Source organism: Dipodomys merriami, unplaced genomic scaffold (genome assembly GCF_024711535.1).
Source record: "Dipodomys merriami isolate MVZ:Mamm:240054 unplaced genomic scaffold, mDipMer1.0.p SCAF_2, whole genome shotgun sequence".
Taxonomy (NCBI): domain Eukaryota; kingdom Metazoa; phylum Chordata; class Mammalia; order Rodentia; family Heteromyidae; genus Dipodomys; species Dipodomys merriami.
Genome location: NW_027203381.1, coordinates 31956436 through 31981638, shown reverse-complemented (window position 1 = coordinate 31981638; position 25203 = coordinate 31956436). Strand labels below are relative to the sequence as shown.

Here is a 25203-nt window from a genome sequence, read left to right as displayed (position 1 = left end):
TTTGGTCCGGTTGTGGGGCCTGAACTCTGGGCCTGGGCTCTGTCCCTCAGCTCTTCAGCTCAACGCTCACGCTCTATCACTTGAGCCACAATGCCACTTCTGGCTTTTTCTGCTTATGTGGTGCTGAGGACTCAAACCCAGGGCCTTATGCATGCAAGGCAAGCCCTCTACCACTGAGCCATCTTCCCAGCCCTATTGAATCATTTTGTCTGTGGTGTGTACTGTGCATTTTCTTTGAAATATATTAAATGTGTTGATGTTTTGTCAGGACATGATATCAATGGGACTTCCAAATAGGCAGATTGTAACTCTCAACATGTATTCAGATTTTTATTCCTTTATTAGGACTCTATCAGTTGTGAATGTTTTCAACTCAGTTATTGAATGTTTATTATTCTTCATGTATCATATCTTACTGCAAAAAGGTTTTTTTTAATTTATTCACTTGGTATTTTGAGACTATATCACAGAAAAATGACAAAAAAATTTATACTTGATCTTTCAATTTCATACCTTTAACGCTCTGGTGTTGAGAGTATTGAGTAATATGTCTTGTAATTCCATTTGCCTGAAAATTTCTATGAAGAAATTTAAAAATTTAATCAAATGTGGTCATTTATTTTAAAATTTGATGTATTACTTTAATGTTTAATAGTAGATATCTAAATATTAAAATAACTATATGGTTTAAGTAATCTTACATGATAATGTGTATTTAATAGAGCATGATTCTCTCTGACAGTATTTGATCTATGATTTATAGATCTTTGTCACAGTAAGACTGGTATGGTTTTATTACCCTTTTCTTAACAGGCTTGGGTCTCAGGGTTATGTGGAGGCTGAGATTGAACTTTTTGTTGTATTAATAAAAACAGTATGGGTAAACGACTGATGATGTTTATATTGCTTATCGAGTATCAACTGTCAGTGTGTATTTAGAAAATTTGGTAGAACAATCTTTGTAAAGAGTGTCTTTCTCATCACATCCCAGGTCATCTGTGTGTAATTTTAACCTCTAGAACAAGCAATTTGTCAACACTAGTACTGTAAAAATAAAACAAAACAAAACAACAGCTCTGTGGTTACCATGGTAATGTGTATTTCTCTACACAAGTCATAAATACATAAATGGCAGCACAATATTGTCTTAATTGCAATTCACCTTGCTAATGTTTAAAGTCCACTTTAGGTGACTCAGAGAAGTGTTATTTTTTAAGATATCAGATTAACTGTTTACTTTTCAGACTCAGTATTTACCTGGCCCTAACATTATACCACTAATGCATCCCCCCTTCTGTATTATGATAAGTTTTGAAATGTAAGTATATAAATGAATGCTAAATATTTGTTTAAAATGATTTTGGATTGGCTAAAAAGATGCACAGGGGGACAGAGGAAGGGTGTCGTACATCTACCTTCTCTAGGTAACAACTTATATGACCACGACACTTGTCACTGTGGTGTAGTACTATGCAGTAACCTTCAAGTTTTCTTTATATCTCACCCACTTTTCCCACTAGTGTCCTTTTTTTCTACACACTAGTGGAAACAACTACTAGATACAGCAATGTATCTAGTCCTCTGATATATGAGTTCTTTAGCCATGTTTTTCATGACCTTGAAGAAATAACTTAGCTTTTTTCTTTCTTAAACCACTAATGTATCTTTTTTTTTTTTTTGGTCCGTCGTAGGGCCTGAACTCTGGGCCTGAGCGCTGTCCCTCAGCTCTTCAGCTCAAGACTAGCGCTCTACCACTTGAGCCATAGCTCTACTTCTGGCTTTTTCTGCTTATCTGGTGCTGAGGAATCAAACCCAGGGCCTCATGTATGAAGGCAAGCACCACTGAGCCACCTTCCCAACTCTAATGCACCATTTTTTAAATGACAGCACTTGGGACATGTGAAGGCTTTCTTTTCTAACATGATCTGTAGCTTCAAGGTTTAGGTTATTTTATGACTTTGGTTCCCAAGCACCCTTTACTACTCACTTTAACTTTTGGCATACTTATCCCTACAGATACTACTTTAAGCTCCAATATTTGTAGATCAGATGCCAGCAAATGACTGCCCACAGTCTAGATCCAGCCCACTAATTTATACACAAGGTTGATTTAGGACACCATTAGTCCCATTCATGTATGTAGAGGTTTCTTTTACCGGACACTGACAGTGTAGAGTATTTGCAGCAAGTACTCTATAACCTACACAAACTCTAAAATATCTACATGTTCATTTTCTTGAAAGAGCTTGCCCATTTTGGATATAGATCAATGGATTTTGGAATTTGATTGATATTGTACTATTAATTTTATTAGCTAAACTACCAACTGAGCTTGAATCCTGACTTTACCATTAAGTGACCTCATAATGTTTATTTATTTTGTTCTGCTGGCCAAATGAATGTATATGTGAACAAGGGCCTACTGTGCTTGGGACACAGTAGGTATCCAATAAATGATGGCCAATAGGACTACTGTTTTTATTAACAATAAAACGTTTTACTCTGTGCAATTCAGTTTCACAGTATTTTTCACATCTTGCATTTTTACATTGATATCTAGGTTTTCAGTTACTACTGTTTCAAGCCCAAACCACTACTTCTTAGCATTATCCTTTTCTCTGTTCTGAGGACTAGCTCAAATTTTTATTGAATGTGTTATCCCAGAAAAAAACCTTATAACCGAATACAGCCGAATATCATTACAGATATATCCCAAGGGAAGTAAGCATATACAAAGGATTCAAAATATACTAATTTAGAAGAAACTAGCCTGCAAAACTCTGCTAAATTGCTGTACTTCTTTTTATTGCAACTTTGCAAAAAAAACCTGGCAGTTTACCCAGTTGAGAATCACACACACACACACACACACACACACACACACACACACACACACACACACACACTCACTCACTCACTCTAGCAATAAACTATTTCCAGTGAATAGACAAGGAGTCAATAGCGTCTTTCAAATATGAAGGAATAACAAAGCATGTTTGTTTCTAATCCATTAAATGTATACTTACTACATTTTTCTTAATTTACCTTTATAAACATCAACCTTCCACAGGGATGAAAATGATTGGTATAGTGGAAGTATTGCACACAAATGAACTGAAGAGAACGACAGTAAGCTTTTGATACATGCAGCAGACAGTCTTGCGCACAGATTAAATAGATCAAAGTAATCCTTACTAAATGTCAGTATCCGGGCGCATTCAACGGCTTTGCCTACATTTTTGTCTGTGTGTATTTAGTAAGTTACTCCCACTCAGTATATAAAAATGCATAACATATGTGAGTACAATCTGTAAGTCTATGTTTTCAACTCTGATGTCATCATTAATGCTGGCAATTAGCCCCACATAAATTATGAGACTAATGTACTGACCAATTTTGTGGTCACTGTCAGTGACAAATGAAGAATCTTATAAATAAATGTTCTTCCTTTGGCAGTTCAGCCAGTCTCCTTGGATTTCTACAGATGTGATTTATTTGCATAATTTCTTTCCCTTTTTATTTTTTTAAAGAGCAAAAGAAACAATGTGTTCCATCTAAGTGCTTTGGTATGTGTGCCTGGTTAACATTTCCAGTTTCAATGCTTCCTGAGAGGAAGTAATTCAAAGTGTGTTATCTAAACAACTCTAATAGGTCTAATCCAGGAAACAATCAGGGTTTTAACATTCATAATACCACTCAGAATTAATGTCCCTTGGTCAAGAAACATTTTAAAACATTAATAAATTTTTTTACATTCATGCATATGCACAGTGTGTGCATGTGCATGCGCACACACAAACACACACAGACACACAAACTGATTGTGTCTGTAATAGGCAATAAGTTCTCTAATGACCAAACAGCAGGTTAAAATTCTAACTCTTAAGTTACAACAAGGATGGATCTGATTGACAGTCAATAGACAATGATATTATTAGTATTATATTAAGTCCTACCAAATTCAACTTTTATAACTCTATCCTTTGGGAAAATGGCAGAAATGAGAAAAAAAAACAGCATTCTAAAAGTTAAGATAAATGTCAATTGTGGGTATGTATGTTTTTTTTAAAACAGGAAATAGGACAAGGCTGACAAATAGAAGGGCAATGATTTAATCTGACAGCACAGCAGAGGGTTTGCCAATTGGTAATTTTTCAGAAAAAGTCTCAAAATCTCAGATGACAAAAAAAAGTACTGACCTGTCTTTAAACACTAAAAAACAATTAACCCTGCAAATGTACCCAATTTATCATGCTAGAGAATGTTGATAATAAAATGGCATTTGACTCATCCTAAGTGAATGATGCAACTTTTAAACTGAAAAACAAAAATGAAAGTTGGCTGCATCTAAAGTTCATTTAATCTTCATCTGAAAAATTACTTTTTACATTTGACAAAACTATGCACAGTCATCAATACTTCTTGACCTTTCTGGAAAAGAGCCAAGAAAAAGGCAGTAAAAACTAGAAGGACTCTGAGCAGCCACAAGAAAGGATGTAGCTGATATGAGGGTTTGTAAGGATAGTGTACTTAGTGTACTTGCTCCAAGTCTAAATAAAACTCTGTCAAACATAGCTACCAATTTCTAATTCATGACAACCAGAAATGGAAATAAAAACTGGAAAGGATTGTTATAACAAGTATTCTAATAGATTTAAGAGGCAACAAACAAACAGAAAAAATTAAATGAGACCAAAAAACACCAAATAATAAGGGTACAGGGTCTTTCCATATAAAGGCAAAAGTCATACACATCTCAAGAGATGTTAAGAGTGTCGATGAATTATAGAATAGGAGATGAAGTTAAGTTCAGATTTTGTTCAAGTATTCTCTTTAAATGGCAGGAAAGTAATAGGAAGAAACTGAAAGGGAATTATGGTCATTTTAATAAAAAAAAAAGTTGTTAGAATTCACATCAACCCACCAAAGCTTGTTGTCTAGAAAGGAAATTCCTGGAGGAAATGATCCTTTATCTATTTTGGAAAAAACACAGGAAAAACAGTCTCCCTGATATTATTATAAAGTCAAACACAAGGAGGAGACTATTTTTTAGCTCTCCAGTCACAAGCTTGGGGCAGTACTTTCAACTGGAGTGGTGATCAGGGCTGAACTACAATCAACAAAATCTCCAAAGAACACCATTTCACTACTACAATTTTGCATTACTTTACAGGACAACCACAGGACAGTCAATGCATGCAGAATAATATCTACTAATAAGCTGCTTTAAATTTTAATGCAAATATGGTTAGAAAGATGGTAGAATGTAAATAATTACAGTAATTACAAAATCATAAGCACCCACTCACTTCCCCATTAATATATTTTCAAAATTCTGCTTATAGATTCCTCTGTTAAAATGAGTAAGAAAAAATAAGATGACATATTTAACTCCTGCATCTATGGAAATGTAACTCCTTGGAAAAAGTGGAAGGTCCTTCATTTACTCAGTGTTTTTTTTTTCTTTTTTTGAGATGGCAATTTAAAAAAGGGTATCTAACACAAAAATATAAAAGCACACAGGTTTCTTCAAATCTGTGACTTGTAGAAAGAAATCGATTTTTAGTAAGTTGAAAGCCTTGGATAAATTCAAAGTTCAGCATCAAGTTGCATTAATGAGTGAAACTTTAATTTGATTGAATTAATCATTAGACATTTGTTTATTTATTCAGCAATGTGTTTTAGTCACTTTTCTCTAACACTGTTTCAAGTAACAGTGTTTTGAGTATTCATGTCTAGCTTTGCTTCTCTACTAATATAGTTAAAAGCTGAATACTTTACAGGGGTATTTTTGAAGGAGTTCATTTTGACCCACACTATCTAATTAACTAAAATATTATAACGATGATAGAAACAAATATCATGGGCTTGGGTACTGTCCTGTAGATTTTTCTCTCAAGGCTGGTGTTCTACTACTTGAACCACAGCTTTACTTCTGGCTTTTTGTTAGTTAACTGGAGATAAAAGTCTCATACATTTTCCTCACCAGGCTAGCTTCAAACCTCCATCATCAAATCTTACCTTCCTGAGTAGCTAGGATTAGCTATACCCCTAGCCACTGGTGGCCTGGCAGGATTTCACTTTTTAAATACTAGCATCATACTATGGTATAGATACACTATCCATTACATGTGTAACATTCACAAAAGCATTCAAATCGGTTATATCAAACTATGTGTTTTAGAAAATACAAGAGACAGGAGAATTTTGGCTACATGTTAGGCCATATACATTAATTACTGACTATGTATATCTAGCTTAAAAATGAATTCAGATAGAAAATAGGATATTAAAAAACCTCAAGTCTGTAAACAACCTCCTAGTCCTGTTGGATTACAGGATTTTGTTTTTTTACTTTGGGTTATATTTCTCTATTATATACGTTCTCTGAATCTTTTATGATACTGTCTCCTATTTTAAAACAGGCATCTCTGTATATATATATATATATATATATATATATATATATATACACACACAACAGAATGCCATTAAGTCTTTTTTTTTTTTTTTGCCAGTCATGGGTCTGGGCGCTGTCCCTCAGCTCTTCAGCTCAAGGCTAGTGCTCTACCACTGGAGCCACAGCACCACTTCTGGCTTTTTCTGTTTATGTGGTGCTGAGGAATCGAACCCAGGGCCTCATGCTTGCAAGGCATGCACTCTACCGCTGAGCTACCTTCCCAGCCCCTGCCATTAAGTCTTAAGAAAAAGGGAAATAATGCCGGGCACTGGTGGCTCACGACTGTAAATCTAGCTACTCAGGAGGCTGAGATCTGAGGGTTGCAGTTCAAAGCCAGCCTAGGCAGTAACGTCCTGATACTCTTATCTTCAATAAACCACTCAGAAAATCCGGAAGTGGCACTGTGGCTCAAGTGGTATAGCGCTCGCCTGGAGCTGAAGAGCTCAGGGACAGCACCCAGGCCCAGAGTTCAAGCCCCATGATTGACAAAAATAAAAATATAAATAAAGAAAAAGAAAAAGGGAAATATAATTTGCAATAACATGGGCAAACCTGGAAGATATTATGTTAAGAACCAGTCACAAAAAGACATATTGTATGTTCTCACTTTTCATGAAATATTATATACATACACACACACACACACATACACACAAAAGTAGAAAATAGAATGGATAGTTCCCGAAGAGTGGAGAGTGGGAGAATGGGGAGATCTTGGTCCAAGGGTACAATGTTCTAGTCAAACAGATGAACTGTCTCTTGAATACTTCAAGTGATGGATATATTAATTAGCTTTATTCAACCATTCCACACACCTATATATCACCCTCTAAATACATGCATAAATACATGCAATTACAACTTCTCAATATTCAAAAAGGGAGTTACCTCTAAAATCCTTCTCCCCTCCCCATCAGCATCTCTGTTGCTAGGCAATGACACCTTTGCCACGGCAGGTGTCACATGCAGTAATTTGGAGCTGATTTGCAGGTGACAGGGCTCTTAGTTCAGCTCCTACCCAGCTTGGATGGTACGGAAAAGGCAGCAGCGGTGACAAGGAAACTTTCTCATTTCGGAGTAGGTCAGTTTCCTTAGTTGAGACAATGCAAACTTGTTCTTTTGCCTCTGGGGGAAATCTCTGCAGGAACAGCTGAAAGAAAGCCCTCACTGGCTGTAAACTAAAATAGTAACATTATAGATTCCAGCCTGGAGGATTTGGGCTGCTTTAGACTCCAGGGTAGTAATTTCAATGTATAAAGCTGTGGAGGCGGAGCAGTGAAGACAAGGTGCCAAATCAAAACTGCCTCTTCTTCCCTTTCTTTACAGTGTCACAGTGAGGACAGAGCTTGCATTAGAACTTAATTGGTGGCAGAAAACCCATGTGTGGGAAAATTTCTCATCATCACTTGGCTGAGTCTGAAGGGCTGAACATGTTTAAAAGAATTTATTCACTATAACTATAATATGTATGAAGTGAGGAGGTATTTTGAAACAATGATAAAAACTGCTTCTCTGTAGCATGTTCTCAATATTAAAACACGGGGTGTGAAGTATTAAAAGAGTTAAGTGAAATAGAATAGTGTGGTGGAAATATTTCTTAAATATGAAACTCTTTAGTAAGATTTTCTTACAGGGTCAGACAGTAACTCTTCTGGCTCTCTTGAAACTTGGAAGCTCTGTTGGTGTGAAGCAGAACCAGACAATATGTAATCAAATGGCCACATTCCAGCACAATTTAATTTGGAATAATAGGTGGCCTAGCCATGGGCCACAGTTTGCTAGCTCCCATTCTAGACACTTGCAAAGGACTCAGGTGCATTATTTCATTTAATTCTGACAACAAATCATAAGGTGGGGAGTATCGCCCCCATATTGCAAGTGAAGACTTGAGGGCTCAGGAGGTGAAGTGGCCTTCTTGCTGCCATCGTCAGCATCTTGACCTGGGCTGAACTCAGCTCTAGGTCAAGAGTCTGAACCATGACACCATCTCAAGGGTGTTTAGGTCACCATGACTTTGTTTAAAGAAAGAAGCATAGCCTGAAATAGTTGATATGGCAGTTTTTATATTAAAAGGCAAAGGATTAAGCCTTCAGTTGGGATGGCCAACTTAGAAAGAAGATGTCTTGAGCTTGGGAAGGTAGCTCAGTGGTAAAGTGCTTGCCTCGCATGCAAGAGGCCCTGGGTTTGATTCCTCAGCACCACATAAACAGAAAAAGCCAGAAGTGGCTCTGTGGCTCAAGTGGTAGAATGCTAGCCTTGATCTGAAGAGCTAAGGGACAGCACCTAGGCCCAGAGTTCAAGCCCCATGACTGACAAAAAAAATGTCTTTTGACTTTGGAACTAAACGTAAGAATAGAGATGGTGCTGAAAATAATAAGTGAGTGGTAGCGCCCCAGCCTTGAGCAAAAAAGCTAAAGGAGAGTGTGCCTAGGCCTTGCTACTGCAGTCAAAACTAAACCAAACAAACAAAGTTAAGCGCTAAGACAGAAAAAGCCTATTATAGTTAAAAAGGAACAGAAAAGCAAGTAAACAAAACCAAAATTCTCACCATGTAAGTAAAGAAAAAAAATGGATAAAGGCTTTAAAAAAAAGCAACGTGACAGCAGCAGGTGACTGCTTTTCTAAAAACAAGGTAAACTCTTAGTTTTGCTCTTAGTTTTGAGGGACTGGTTAAAACACATACAAATGATCAGCAGAATCATGAAGACTGATTTTCATGAATATCTTGCCTCCTACTTCCTATTCCTATGTGGAGTTCCATGTGTCATATAGCATTTCCAGTTCTATGGCTCAGTGCTACGCATTCATCTGAGTTATCATACTTCATTAGCATCTAGGCTAATCTGGATTACATTCACCTGGTAGAAGAGCACATGTGATTAATAGCACATCACTCAGTCCTGCATCAATGAGGCCATGGATGCTGGAATAAACAAGATGGTTGAGGGACCTCACTTGAATTTTACCTTAACAAATCTCTCCCCTACCGTAAGCACTGGTTAGCTTATTTTCCAGGCCTTAGTATTGATTATTTTCTTTGGGTCAAGGCTACCAGTGATTTCCATTTGCTAAATTTGAGATTGTATTTCATTCAGTTACTAAGCTGCATTTGATACAGTTATTTAGTCCTGCTTCACATGTGGCTTCTGGAATACTTGCGGCCCTCCTATCTCACTGCAGGGCCCTAAATGTTGAAATGTTCCAAGGCTCAATCCTCTGCTCTCTTGTTTAACTATCTAGTCTCTGGGTTAGGGTTTCTAAGTCCTGAGACTTAATATTTTGAAGTGGACAATTCTTTGTTGTGAGGGTCTCTCTTGTGCTTTGTGGAATGTACAGAGCATTCCTGGCCTCTATTCAAAGAATGTCTCCTATCATAGTCATGACAATCAAAATTACAGACATTATAAATGGACCCTGACTGAAAATGTTGCTGTTGTGTTCAGCTCAGCTGGACTCACAGCTTCAAATACCTTCCCAAAGGTTATGAGCCCAAATGTATATCATCCCAGACTCCAAGTTCCAGATTTGTGTATCTCCTCCTCCCTTCCTTCTTCCTCCATTCCTTCTTCTTGCCATTGAGATAGTATCTTGTCACTATGTAGCCCAGGCTGCCAAATGTCATGTTATGTCTACTTGAGGAAGGAGGGGAACACTTATTTATTGTCTACATTCCCTACCAAATTGTGGTTTCCTTGAAAATAGGTATTTGCATATTCACTCCATATTTCCAGAGACCACAACAGTGCTTGGCATGTAATAGGAGCTCAAAATATACTTGATGATTAACTATCTAATTCTCGTAAGTTCACTTTAGAAAATCAATCATTGATGCTTCAAATTCTTACTACAATTCACTTAAATTTGAACCTGTGAATATACACGTTTTATGTATATGAACATACACATAGGAATATTTATTTCAAAGAATATTTATGTCTCTTGAATATTATGAGAGTTGCAATTCCTAAGTAAGTTCTATGTTCAGTGGTGGGCCCTACAGGTCTAATTTATGCGTTGAAGTGGAAGGAACAAGGTGAAGTTTTCTAAGGAGGTTTGAAAGTTTTACAACCAAACAAACAAACCTGTTTCCTGGTAACCAGCCACCACAGTGAATAGACAGTGCTGTTTTTCATTTTTTTTCTTCTCCAGAGAAAGTAGTGACCAACCATGCCATTTAAAAAAAATCAACTCAGCTCTCTCACACACACTATAATCATGTCTACTTTTAATTAAAGAAGACCATAACTTTCAATGTTTACTTCTGGCTCAGGTAGTATCCAGACAAACCTTCCCATAGCTCTTCTTATGTACTTACTTACTTGGGTAGTTATTTACTAGGTGTGCAAATTTTTGTATATCAATTGTTCCTTGAGTAGAAATGAGTCATGTCTTAATGACTGATACAAGCTGGATGTGATGGCTCTTAAATGTTTGTTAAGTCATAGAGTGAAGATATTAAATATTTATGTTTGTACAGCCTGGAACTCAGCTCATATCCAATCAGCTCTATGGATATTATAAGCTCAGTTTTATATTATACACATTTTAATGACTACACCCAAACATGGTATTCTATGTAGTAAAATCACTCTATCAAATGTATGAATTCCAAGATAATATTTTAAATCACTGTTGATTTAATGCAAAAATATTTGAAAAGTTGATAGAAGCATCTTTTAAAAATACTGTATATGGAAGTAGAGGTATGGCTTTTATGGTAGAACAACAGCCTTGAGTGAAATAGTTAAGCTAGCCAGGCAACAGTGGCCAGCACCTGTAACCATAGGTACTCAGGAGGCTAAGAGCTGAAAATTGTGGTTTGAAGCCAGCCCAGGAAGGAATGTCCATGGGACTCTTATCTCTAATTAACCACCAAAGAGCCAGAAGTAAAACTGTGGCTCAAGTAGAAGAGCACTAGCCTTCAGAGCCCAGTCCGTGAGTTCAAGCCCTAGGACTGGCATGTGTATGTATTCATGCATAGATACACACACAAGCAGTGTTCAAAAAGTAAAAAAATAAAAACAAAATACTGTACATGACTAATATGGAATGCTGAATTTTAATAGTAGAGGAAATCTTAAGTCAAAAACTTTTTTGAAAAAAAAATTTAAAAAATAAAAATTTTTGATTGACTTTCATCATTTATTAGCAGATAAAATATTTTAAGAATAATTTACAAATATTAACTTTCTTTTCTAAATATTTTTTCATTAGATTAAATATTTTAAAATTTCAGGAAAGATTTAAATCATATTTAGATGCTAATGGAATTAGACTTCTTGGGATGAGGAGTATATCCGTGGTAAAATATTTGCTTTAGTATGATTAAGGTCCTAGATTCAGTGCCACAGGAAAAAAAATGCACAAAAGAACAAAACATAGTTTCTTTTATTTTGTCCATGGTGGGGCTTGAACTTAGAGCCTGTTCACTGTACTGAGCTCTTCAGCTTAAGGCTAGTGTTCTACCACTTTGAGCCACAGCTTCACTTCCTGTTTTGTGGTGGTTAATTGGAGATAAGAGTCTCATAAACTTTGCTGCCTGGGCTGGCTTTGAACTGCAATCCTCAAGCTTTCTGCTTCCTAAGTAGCTAGGATTACAGGTGTGAGCCACCAGTGCTCAGCTAGAAAACACAGATTTAATGTATGAATTAATGAATCTGGGATTTAAAAATGAAGATGTTCTCACATACTTTCAATATAAATGAAAGAGGGCTGTCTTGATGACTTAAAAATACTGAGACACTGAAGGCATTAAAAATTATAGAGACTTTGTGTGTGTGTGTGGGTGTGTGTTGGTTGTGGGTCTTGAACTCTGGGCCTGGGCGCTGTCCCTCAGCTCTTCAGTTCAAGGCTAGCGCTCTACCCCTTGAGCCACACTGCCACTTCCGAGACTTTTTTATATAAGTGAAATTTACCTAGTAAAACATTTTACAAAATATAAAATCTGATTCACTTTAACAAAATAGACTACACGAAGTAGACCACCACTGCTGTATTGCAGAACTGGAAGTGAAAATGACAGCCAATACAATAGAGCCACTTCTCCAATCAGGAGGCTGCCTGGGTACTCCTCCTTTCCTGAAGAATGTGGGTAGAGTGACTCACCCACAAAGACACGGGTGCATTCTTGGGCCAAGAAACCATGTTGTATCCTGTTCTCATAGATTTCTAAGAAACAGGAATCCTGCCTCCCTAAATCTTGAAATTCTCAGAGAACTTCGCTTAGCTGGACTTCCTGTAGAAAAGAGGTTAAACAGAAAATCCTTTCAATGTGAACACTGTCTAAAATGCTTGATAGTAATTGTGAGTGTTGATGTAGGAGATGTGTGGGCAACATGACTGAACCTAGCTAGTGGCACTGCTTCATCAGCAAGTCTGGTCAAAGGAGCTCCTTCAACATATTAAAGGGGAATGTGCTGTTCCTTTAAGAATGCAAAACAAAGGAAGCACAGCAAACACTATCTGTCTTTTCTCTCGGTAAGATTCTGTTTATCAGTTTTCTCTGCATATATTGAGATAGACAGTCTACAAAGAATGGAATGAATACATGCTGATCTCAGAATAAGCTCTATAAGCCTTTTGTTTTTCCTTTTTAAACTTAATATATTTGTTCATCATAAGCAGAAAACCAGTCTCACAGAAGAGCTAGTCAAACAAATGCTAAACATTAGGAAATGAAGTCCAAATTACAAAAAAAAAGTCTTCTAAGATTAATGGAGGGGGTCAGAATGTGCCAAAGTTCAGACAAAGTATATTATACGCGTACATGAAAATGTTATAATGAAACTTTTTGGTAAAATTAATATAGGCTGATAAACTTAAAATGTCCTTGATCTGTCCTAGCAAATTTATTTTTGAACGTATCAGTTTTATGTTCTAATAAAAGATAATGCTAATGAATACGGAAGGTAATTAGGAGTCAAGTCAGCTCTATCATATATGCAGTTTGGCTGCTGACATTAATTAGCTTTCCAGAGAAATGGAACTCTCTGAACACCACAGATACGCACTTGCTATGTACATACAGACTAGAAAATTGAATTATTTTAGTGAAGGCAAACATTTGGGTCTTCAAGAGCTACCTTGACGTTGAATGTTATTTCCTCCATTACGTATACACGTTCAGGAAATGCTTTAGCCACCTCCTCCACACTGTTGAAGTATTGCACCGGCTCTTTTATATCTCTGTCTTGTTCCAGCAGCTTGAATTGCCCTAGAATACATGACAAACAGAAGAGACGTAAGATGTTTATGTTGAACAGCTGTCACTGTGGTGACAACATCCTCTTTCCTTCCACCAACTCTTTTTATCAAAGAACTTTATTCATCATAAAAAAGAGTTATCATGACAGAAGGGTTAAACTAGAGCATATATACACATATATATCATATTGAAAAACAAGCATATATTTTTCCCTTTTTCTGTTTACATTAAGGGTTTATGGTCAAAGGTCTAAAATTGCTTATGTGTGATCTGATCTCAAGAGAAAACTTACCTTCTATGAATTACTGTGGATTTTGTGTTTTAACATAAAGTTATCTTGTCATTTAGTTGGATTAGAACACATATAACAGGGCTGGGAAGGTGGCTCAGTGGTAGAGCGCTTGCCTTGCATGCCTGAGGCCCTGGGTTCGATTCCTCAGCACCACATAAGCAAAAAGAAAAAAGCCGAAGTGGTGCTGTGTCTCAAGTGGTAGAGCGCTAGCCTTGAGCTGAAGAGCTGAGGTACAGTGCCCAGGCCCAGAGTTCAGGCCCCACGACCGGACCCAAAAAAAAAAAAAAGAACACATATAACACTTTAAAATCAAGTCCCAGTATCCTGGAAGAACTAATTTTTTAAAGTCAGTATTTAAAATAGAATAAAATAAGGACAAGGGTTGTGGCTCAGCAGGAGAGTACCTGTCTGGCAAGCCAGACAAGTTTGGGTTTGACCCCTAGCACCACAATAAGACCAGCAAAACGAACAGTAACACAGAAGAAAATAATATCATGGACTCTTGGCTTTCACAGAATTCAAATTCTTGGTTTCAACTATCCACAAGAAACAATGAAGGCTCAAGAGCTATCTGAGTGTGATGGTAAACAAATGTGCAGAGGCTCCAATGTGCTGAAAGGCTGGTCTATGGGGTCAGCCTGGTTCCAGGGACTAACCCCTACCAGCCACATGACATATAAGGCTCCCTGTGGCTTCCTTTGATTGAAATTCATGCCAGCAATTACACTATTGTGGCATGTACAATTTGGGGGATTTGTGAAGAACTCTGAATGTATTCCTAAAAACATCAAGAACCTATTATGTTGTTTGTGCATTTTCAATATTAATAATACTGCTGCTATAGTCTAGAGGAGTTTGTTTTCAGTTTAACATAAAAGACCATATGTAATCAAATCAAAGACACAGTAGAGTTATCTTGTTAGTAGGTATTTTCTGAATTTTTCTTAGAAGCAAATTAAGGAATATCATGAGGAAGATCTCTGAGAATGTGTCTGTGTCAGGAAACTTTCATTATATGCAAACATTTATTAAGTGTCTTTTAGATTAGAGGCATTATATTAGATTCACCAATGAAAAAGGCAGAAATCACTGTCTTCCTGAAAGTTATTTGGATCAGAGACAGACAGTAAATATAATCAAAGAGGTTACAGGATGTGAGTGGGGTAAGATGTGCTATTGAATTAGGGCAGAGGGGGAAAATGGTGTGAGCAGGACAGCCACAGGATAAAGCTGATTTAGTGACCTTGGATGTGGGTAAAGGACAAAGATGCTGGTAGCTAACTAGAGTGGAGTTCTTAGAATTCTATATACAGGCAGGAGACTAGATAATGACCCTCAGGTAGATGAATGTTTGCTCGGCATGCTCCCGTGTGACTGGAATAGGGTGGGAAACCGGCAAGAGGAAGAGAAAGAATGTCAAGAGCGAGTGAAGAAGAAGTGATTTTACCAACAAAGTTCACTCTGGCTGCCATGTTGGGATGACTGTTAAGATGCAAGGCATGGGGGCAGAGATATCAGGAGGTTCCTGTAATCTTTAAGTATAAGACAGCAGGGGGTTGTAAATGGTGAGAAGTGTTAAGAACCTGGCCTGAACAATCAAGGGTACAAAGCTGCCATTAACTGAGTTGGGCTGGTTTAGAGTAGATGAAGGACTAGAAATCAGTCTGGACATATGTCTATTGGATATAAAATACAATGAAGGTATCTGTGGATGTATAAATGAGAAGTCAGGAGAAAGGTCCAGCTGGAAATAATGAACTTGTCTATGTCATCCCATATAGTCAATGTTTAAAGCTATGATATTTTATGATAATGCTGACCACGGTTTTGAGTATAAGTAGGAAGTAATTCTAAGGTATACATTTCAGGACACTGAGGAAGACTAGCCAGGAATAATGTCAGAGGCAAACCAAGAGAGGGTGCATCCTGGAAGCCAGGAGATCTGAGTACTTCAAGGATTGAAAGCAATGCTGAATGCTGCTATGGGACAATGAGATCACAACTGTGTGAGATTTAAGTGGGAGTTTGAGGAGAGTGGGATAGCTGGACCAAATGCCTGACAGAACTAAGTTCTGTTCAGATGATGTTTAGGCAGTACTGGTATAGAGAGAAGGGACATGAAGCAGTGACTACAGGTAGGAGGTGGAAGTTAGATGGGGGTCATTTTGTTGTCCTTGATATAATTTGAGAGTGATACTTTGGATATTGATGGAAATGACTAACAGAAAGGATCAAGCACCTGGTAGAGTGGTTCAAGCTTGTAATCCTAGGTAGTGGGGAGGTGGAGGGAAGAGGTTTGCAGGAAAACACATCACAAGCAATGGCTGGGCATGGTGGTATGCTTCTGTTATTCCAACTCTAAGGGAGAACAGTGGTTTGGTGCAGTGACACATACATGCTTATCTACCCCAGTGATATCGAAAAGCACCAGTAGGAGGATCACAGTCCAGACAGTCCAGGGGAATAAAAAGTGACAAGCTGCCTCAGAAATAAGCAATGAAAAAAGGGTCTGAAAGTATGGCTCAAGTAAGCATAAACCTTGAGTCCAATCCCCAGTACTGAAAAAAAAAATCAGTCTGTGTGTGAGCTAACTACAGGAGCAGAGAGGATGGATCTGACATGGTAATGGTAGCCTCCAGATAGAAGCACAGACAATCCTTCTGTAACTACACCAGATATAGTATAATGTAGGAGCTCACAGAATCTTCTTTTTACTGTTTAAATTCTTCTAGCCAAAGTTGGAACAAAGTTACTGGTTGAGAGGCAGCAGAGGACTAAGGAAAAAGAAGATTGTCAAAAGTCCAGTCATAGGGAGTAACATCACAAGACTGCTAGGATGTATTAAGTTCCTGCTTAGGGTTTGATGGTTTTGAATTGAGTGAAATCAGAAAGTATGACCATGTTTTCCCCAGCCAAGGTAAGATACACAGAGGCTGATGCAAAGTAAAGATTTGGATTTGGCCAGTACTGTGAGCATGAGAAGTGAAAGAAGGCAAAAGAGCCAGGATGCAGGCATGTGAGAGGTTATGCTGCCTGTCTATGGGCCTTGAGCTGGCAAAGAGGGATACAAGAATTTAAGTGTGAAGGAAGAGAAACAGTGGGGAAAAAAGATTGTTATCAATGGATAGTCAGCTGTGATGGAGATTGTGTTTTCTTTATTTTGGAAGGAGTTAGTTCGAAAGCCATAGAAGAAGAGCCAGGCCCCTTAAAATCATTATCATGTTACCAGGAACCTCAAAGAATATTTTTCAGGAGCCAATCCAAAGACTAGGTTAAATAAATGCTAAAGTATCCTTCAAGATTAAACAGATGATCCTTCAGCATTGCAATAGGATATATTAGGGTAAAAGATAAAATTTATAGGTTCACTTGGTCAGATCTCTAGAACATCCTAAAGAGACACTGAATATTTGTGCCAATATTTCTGGTTATGTATAATTGTGATGTTTATTTTTTAATTTATTAGGTAAATATGAAATTTTATTTTTGAAACCTGAAGACAATTCAAGCCATTTGCCATGAAACCAGGTATACTTTTATGAAAAACTGCCAATGATAATCAACTATTGAGAAGTATGAATGAGATTAATTTACTTAAAATGTGTGACAAATATGTTAGAAAAAATTCCTAACATAAAGAAATCTGTACATACACCAAACACTAAATGGCAGATGCTAAAACTTTTGAATTATGCTCTCCCCACCCCAGCAGCCACATTAAAATAATAATAATAATAAAAGAAAGCTCATGCCTGTAAACCTAGCTTCTCAGGAGGCTGAGATCTGAGGACTGTGATTGACGCCAGCCTGAGTAGAAAAATGTGAGACTCTTATCTTCAATTAATCAGGAAAGTGCCTGAAGTTGAGGTATAACTCAAGTGGGTAAAACACCAACTTTGAACAGAAAAAAACTAAGCAAGAGCAAGAGACTCTGAGTTCCAGCCTCACTGCTCCCAGCCCCTCTCCCCCAACACAGATAAAAAGAAGTAGGACACTAATAAGGGCACTGGTGGCTCATGCCTATACCCCTAAGCTACTCAGGGGACGAAGAGCTTGAGGATATCAGTTCAAGGCTAGCCCAGGCAACACATAGTTATCTAAAATTAATTACTTAAATTTCTTACATTACAAATGACTTTAAAATCTAAATAGTCACATGTGACTTCTTCTGGCTGAATTGAACAAACTTGTTCTGTATGTATTTTAGCCTTTCTGGACTAAATGGTCTCTGATGTGCAAAACCAGCCTCACACAACATGCAAAGGCGTGACAGCAGCCAGGCTCCAGTAAGACTTTATTTACAAAACATGTGGCAGGTCAGATGTGGCCCTCAGGCCACAGTTTGCTGACCTCTGTCCTGCTGGATAAATTGGAAAGTACAGATCAGGCTAGGGGCAAAACAAGGCAGCAGAAGTGAAAATGACCAGCCCATTCATCCCCACTAACTAAATAGTCACACCATGGTTTCTTGTGAGGTTCCTGAAGCCAATCCTAAGCTGCCCTTGTTGATTTTAGAACAGCTGTTTTCCCTTAAATACATATCTAAAATCAAAAGTGCAAGATGCAGAAGCAGACTTATATTAGGAGGACAATTTAAATGATCAGACAACACAAATGCTGATATTTTCTCACCATCCTTTCCAAAATTTTTATGAACTTTTACTCAGCTTCTATTCTTTAAGAACAAATGTTACATTCCTTGGTTAGTCAACTTGACATAGTCTGGGAAAGATACTGGCTATGGCATTGGTAAATTCTCTGTGACTGCTGCCACTGTGACTTGGAAATTGGAACTTGTTAGAGGCCAACCTTAGGGACTGGATGACTTAAGAACCAGTCCCTTGCCAAAAGAGAAATCAATTTACACAACACATATTCCCACAACCCTCATGCAGAGGAACTAATTTTTTAACAGACCATTTCATGAATAACAGAGTCTTTTGCGCCACCAAATAAACATTTGAAGCTTGTGGAAACATCTGTTGTGAGATGTTACTGTCAAACTCTGTTCTTGGAGAGGGAGGAAGTTTCATTGTCTTTCGACAGCTTTGATGATTTCATAAAACTTCTCCATGGGAGAGCAGATCCATCTGCCAGGTCCTGAAACTCCCAGAAACAAATCCAACACCAATGACATGCTTGCCGATTACAATCTAAGTGACTTTAAGGTACTATTTAGAAAGCAAAGATCCATGCTTTATTTATGTTATATCTAAAACTTGATTTCATAATTAATATTCTGGTAAGGAATGTCATCTAGAATATATTCCTTATTTTTGCCTCTCAAGATGGTCTCAGAGACAAAGTGGCCACTGGATAACACATCAAGCATAGCCAAGAGCATAGTACAATGCTAAGGGACTGTCCTAATAACACCTCTTTTACTTAGCAGTAAAGACCATGTGTCAAAAATGAAAATGAAAACAAATGTTGCTAATTACGAAGAGAGGTAGTGGGGTGCAGGTGTGTCAAGTTTGCTATTGGCCAGGAAGTTTTGATCACCAGTCAGTGGGAATCCAAAGCTGCAGAAACCAGTGAGGATGGAACTCTCCATGATTTGTGCTCCACTCGTTCCTATTACTGCTGGAAATGAGCATGGCCTGTGGTAAATCTTTTACAGCCACGGTTTTACTGCTTGCCATTCCTTCAGCACAGTGGTCTACTTTATGTGTGTAAATAAAAAGAATCGGAATAAGAGCAGAGGCCTGCAGTATCCATCTGTGGGACTATAACTCAAGTGAACAACACTACTACTGACGTCTCCCTTGCTGCTGGGAACAGACAAATGCTGTCAAAACCAACCTCAAACCATACAGAAAAAAAAAGCAACTAAAATGACACCAGGGCACTAAGAATGGTGAAAGTAATCAAAAGATTGTGCGAAGAAAGTCCCAGAAAGCTGACAGAGCCACGTTAGTCAGTGTGGGACCTACAGGTCATATCAACAAGGCATTACTAAATACAGACTGAGTGAACAAACTTACCCCGCCTCTCTCAGACAGGCCACCAATATTAAGTTGGGTGGTTTCAAGTTAGCTGTGTAGAAATACAATTTTGGTAGTTCAAAGAACTGAATCTTAAAACCACTGGACCATTTCCAGATGTGAAGAAATGAACAATTCTCAACAGAAACAATGAAGCAGTTGCCACTTCTTAGGAGATAAATAAAGCTGGGCAACAATCAGTACTTATTATCAAGATGTAATACCAAAAGTATTCAGGCATTTTTTTAATCTGGTGTATTTATGCAGGGCAGAACACACACAAGTAGGAACTGCCAGGTAGCAAATGTGTATCACCTTGCTATTTTGAATAACAAAGAGCAATACATTATGTTGTATAAAGTTTATGTTAATGTCCACTTCCACTAACAGTACAAGGAAACCCATTTACTCATCCTTAATCCTTTCATCCATAGTCCAGAGGTAGAATCTGATGTAGTCTAGCTACCTTTTCCAAAATTGGTAGCATATTATACAATTACTTCTCATTTTTAAGAGTTGCTAAAACCATATATACCTCTACACCATAACAACTAATTCAACCAGCCCTTATTGGTGGATTGTTTCAATTTTCTGTAGCCACAGTGCTGTTGAAATGAATATACTTATATACTGGTAGGAGACTGCCTAAAAAAGGAACTGCTGGGCTAAAGGGTAAAGGCATTCTTCTTCTTGATACACATATTGCCAAACGAAGTGCAAGTTTGTATCTAACTACTCTCTCAGACAACTCATTTCCTTATGCCTTTCTTAACAGTTCATTCACAAAGTTTAAAAAGGTATGGCTCTTCTGAGAAACAGTTTACCATTGAGATTCTAACAAATCTTTTATTATAAGCAAGGATATAGTCATTTTCATAAGTAATTTATATTATGTGAATTTTCTGTTCATTTTTCTATTACTAATTGTTGGAATTTTTATAATCTTTGTGTGTATGTGTGTGTGTGTGTGTGTGTGTGTGTGTGTGTGCACGCGTGCATGAACATGCATGTGCCAGTTCTGGGGCTTGAATTCAGGGCATGGGTGCTGTCCTTGAGCTTTTTTGCTTACGGCTAGCACTCTAATACTTCAGCCACAGCTCCACTTCCAGCTTTTTTGGGGTTTATTGGAGATCAGAGTCTCATGGACTTTCTTGTCCAGGCTGGCTTTTTTTTTTTTTTATTTGTGAACATACTGTACAGAGGGGTTACAATTACATGGGCAGGATAATGCGTACATTTCTTACCAAGCATTGCAGCCTCCTCCTTTTGTTTACCCTTCACATTCCTTCCCAGCCTCCCCCCTCCCCCCCAATCCCAATCCTTCTCCTTCCCCCCCTCCCCCCCTCCCCCCGCACCGACGTTGTAAAGCTCGTTTTGGACATGACAACTTGTACTTCTCATTGTTGCAACAGGTCCACCTGTATCCTTAAACAACTGGTTTTTCCCCATCTCCTCCACAAGTTATACTGACATCAAATATAGTGAAAGCAGGGGTTATACTGTGGGGGAGGGACATACAAAGCAACAAAGAGATAATCTTATAAATGCTTTAGAAACCCATGCATGAAAGAAAAAAACATTAAAATACATATCTAAGGGTTCATTTTCCTGACTTCACATTATCTGACCTTTTCTACTTGTCCAGGCTGGTTTTGAACTGCTATCTATTCTCAGATCTTAGCCTCTCAAGTAGCTAAGATTATTGGTGTGAGCCCAGTAAAATTTGTATTAATCTTAAAACAGTTTCAAACATAATAATAGACTTAAGATACAACTTGATATTTCCTAATCTAAAATCTGATTAGTTTGTTTCTCAAATTATGGTTTTGGAGAGAAGAGAGCTGAAGTGTAATTGGGAGAATTCCCAACAAAGGCAAAAAACACATCTCAGCACAAAGGCCAAAAAACTACATCACTACAGAGAACAGGAATAAGACCCAAAGAACAGTAAAAAAAAAAATCAGTAAAATGACCATCATAAAAAAAAAAAAGCTGTGGTACTTCTATTTCTCTGAGATTGTATAAAATAAGGGATCATACTGTCACTTTCCATTCTGAAACTACATTCTTGAATATTAACTGGACCTACCTAGATTCAAAACAATCACTCTGGGATGAAAGTTCTCACTAACCAAGCTATTCAATACGCTGAAAATTGTTTTCCTATTGTTTTCAAGTAAGGGGAATTGCATTCTCTGTGTGTGTGTGTGTGTGTGTGTGTGTGTGTGTGTGTGTGTGTGTGTGTGTGTGTGTGTGTGTGTGTGTGTGTGTATGTGTGTGTGTGTGTGTCTGCCTCAAACTCAAATACGTATAGGACCTTTTAGAAAAGTCTTATAAATTGGTAAAACTGATAAAAAGGTATAGATGGTGACCTCCTAGTTCTCCTAGCACCGGCTGATCCCCAGAAATGGATAATATGAGGTTTTTATGTAAATACATCAAGTTTTTAGTGTGTGATTCAAATAAAAAAATCATCTCCATTTCAAGGACCACTTTGTATTTCTGAAGGAGAGCAGGGTGTAGATGTAGACTGGCAGGGTGTAGATGTAGACTGGCAGGGTGTAGATATAGACTGGCCAAGGCGAGCAGGGTGTAGATGTAGACTGGCCAAGGGCTTGACACATCACTGATCTAGTTGATGTCACATGGCAGTGGGTGGATTTTAGTGAAGAAATATTCAAAAAACTTCGTTGGGAAATCTAGCCTACTGAATACTTTACTCCTCCTTAGCTTAAAACCACAGACTTGAAGTGGAAGGCCTCTTTTTATAACTTTAAGGATAAGCACTATGAACAAGTTCCTTGAAGACCTATACTGCTGCCAGTATTCAGACTGGGCATATCCATGCTCCTTATACTGGCCTAAGTCTAAAAATGTATTCTGACTGACTTTTTAAGACCAAATGTGTCCAATGTAAGTGGTGACAAAGATTTAGAAGAGAGGAAGCACAGACCAAACAAGCATTCTCTCAAGAGAATCTTAACCAGATTCAGAAAAACAAAATGAAAAAGAAAGAGCCTGACCCTCTGGCTAGAGTCATCCCAGGATGATTCTTTACAGTCAGTTTACTTTCTCACACACATCACTCCAATGAACAATCCAGGGAGTGGGCGTGGAGCATTAGAGATTTAACTGGTGAGGACACTGAAGTCCACAGAGATTAAGGAATTTGCTTCGGTCAGAGCCAAGTCAGTAGGAAATCCAGAATTGTAACTTGTGTTTGGATCCAAATCCACCACTATTATGCTGCTTCTAAAATCCATCAACACCTCCTTAGGATGAGATCAACAAGATGAGGTGCTTTGCCTACTACTGGAAGAATATCAAAAAATTAGAAGGAAAAGGATCATTTGATGTTATGTAGCCAATGAATTTCACTTTAGCAGAATTTAAAAGTCTATTCTGATTGTCTCACTTAATCCCCCAAGTGACCCTGGCAATTGGTTAAATGGTAACGTATATTTTCATTTAGATATGACATGGGTGACTGAGGCATAGAATAGAAGGCTTGGTGACAGGGATTCACCTCATTCTGTGTAATCAGAACCTAGCCACCCTTTTATAATGTCTGGCATGGTGGCTGAAAGCCAGAATGCAGCAGCTGCTTCTGTTAAAGAATAAAAACCTACATAAAAAAAGGTATCAAAGTTCCAATATGTAAAAAGCAATTTTATTTGAGTTAGGTTATTTTTGGAGAAATATCAAATGACCTATTTATGTGCAGAAAAATTAAAGATGTTAAATTTTTTATTTGCTGAATTTTAAGTTATATTCCATAGAAAGTGAAGGGGGACATAAAAATGAATAGAAAATGAAGAGCAGGAAAAAGGAAGTAGGGAGAGAGAAAGATGTGCAAACTTAAAAAATAAATGAGGCATAGAAATTGACACTAAAAAAGACATCAGACACAAACACAATCCCGACAAAGAAAAGAAATACCACACCAGTGCAGAGGGGGTAACATATGGGTGTGTATAATACAGATAGATTTTAAAGCCTTTTACAATGACAGGCAAAACAGAAAAGATGCCATTTCGAATTCAAGTAGAAGTTTAAGCTGGAAAACTCTGATTCTTCTAATATAGGCTTTTCCCTCATGCCTTATGGAAGTATTTAAAAAGGAAAAAAAAAGCCAAACTGCATGACCAAAGAGTGGAGAGGGTGAGAAACAAACTCAAGGATTTTAACATTCCACCATTATTTCTCTATTGAAACATGACCCCATTCTTGGCTTCTTATTCGTTCCCTTTTCCACAGCCCAACAGTAAACTCCCACACACCAGTGGGACCACAGAGGAGAGACAATAATATAAGCAGCTGCTCAAGCTGTGGTTTTCATTAGGGAGAAAAAGTGCCTTGATTATAGGAGATTTCATTTTTAATCTTTGTACCAAAATTGTATTGACTAAAATTCCATGTAAAGTAATAGTTTCTTAAAGGTATGCTCCAGGGAAGACACGTAAGTTATCAAGGAGACAGGGGAAAATAAATCAACTAGCCTAAAACATTGAACTCTAGTAAAAACAAATCATATAGGTTTTACATTGTATTTTGGGAAAAATTAGGAATACATCTTTTTTAAATTTTTTATATTAATTTATTTATTGTACAGATACTGTACAGAGGGGTTACAGTTACATGAGTAAGGTAATGAGTACATTTCCTATCTTCTCTAAATTCTTTAGCTACTATTTGCTTTTTTTTTTTTTTTTGGTCAGTCATGAGGCCTGAACTTTGGGCCTGGACACTGTCCCTCAGCTCTTCAGCTCAAGGCTAGCACTCTACCACTTAGCCACAGTGCCACTTCTGGCACTGTGGTGTTGAGAAATCCAACCCAGGGCCTCATGCATGCAAGGCAAGTACTCTACCACTGAATCACCTTTCTAGCCCTTTAGCTACTATTTGCTACTAGTAGCAAAATAAGTAGTTATGAAAGACATAGAGAAAGCTTAAATGAAAAAGAAAAAAGAAAAAAAAAGAGAAAGCTGAAATGAATGCATGCAGTATGTGAAAGAGGCCAATCTTAAAAAAGCTATGTATTATAATTCTAACTATATGATACTGTGAAGATATCATACTATGGAGATGAAAATGATTAGTAAAATGATTCAAGGGAAGGGCATTAAAGGAAAAGAATAAGTACAACTCAGAGGACTCTCTGGGTAGTGAGAATATTCTGTACCAGCATATATGATACATGTCTGCTATATATTTGTTCAAACTCATAGAGTGTTCAACATCAAGTTGAAACACCAGTATAAAC

General features: G+C 37.6%; 1 protein-coding gene across 1 annotated transcript in view; it reads right to left on the bottom strand.

Moving 5' to 3' along the window:
* Nucleotides 1-25203, bottom strand: part of Garem1 (GRB2 associated regulator of MAPK1 subtype 1) — a 176009-nt gene that overhangs the window by 26150 nt on the left and 124656 nt on the right. Inside the window, exon 3 of the mRNA XM_070029371.1 lies at nt 13543-13673. Coding sequence (XP_069885472.1) covers nt 13543-13673 — 131 coding nt within the window. The remainder of the gene's footprint in view (nt 1-13542; nt 13674-25203) is intronic.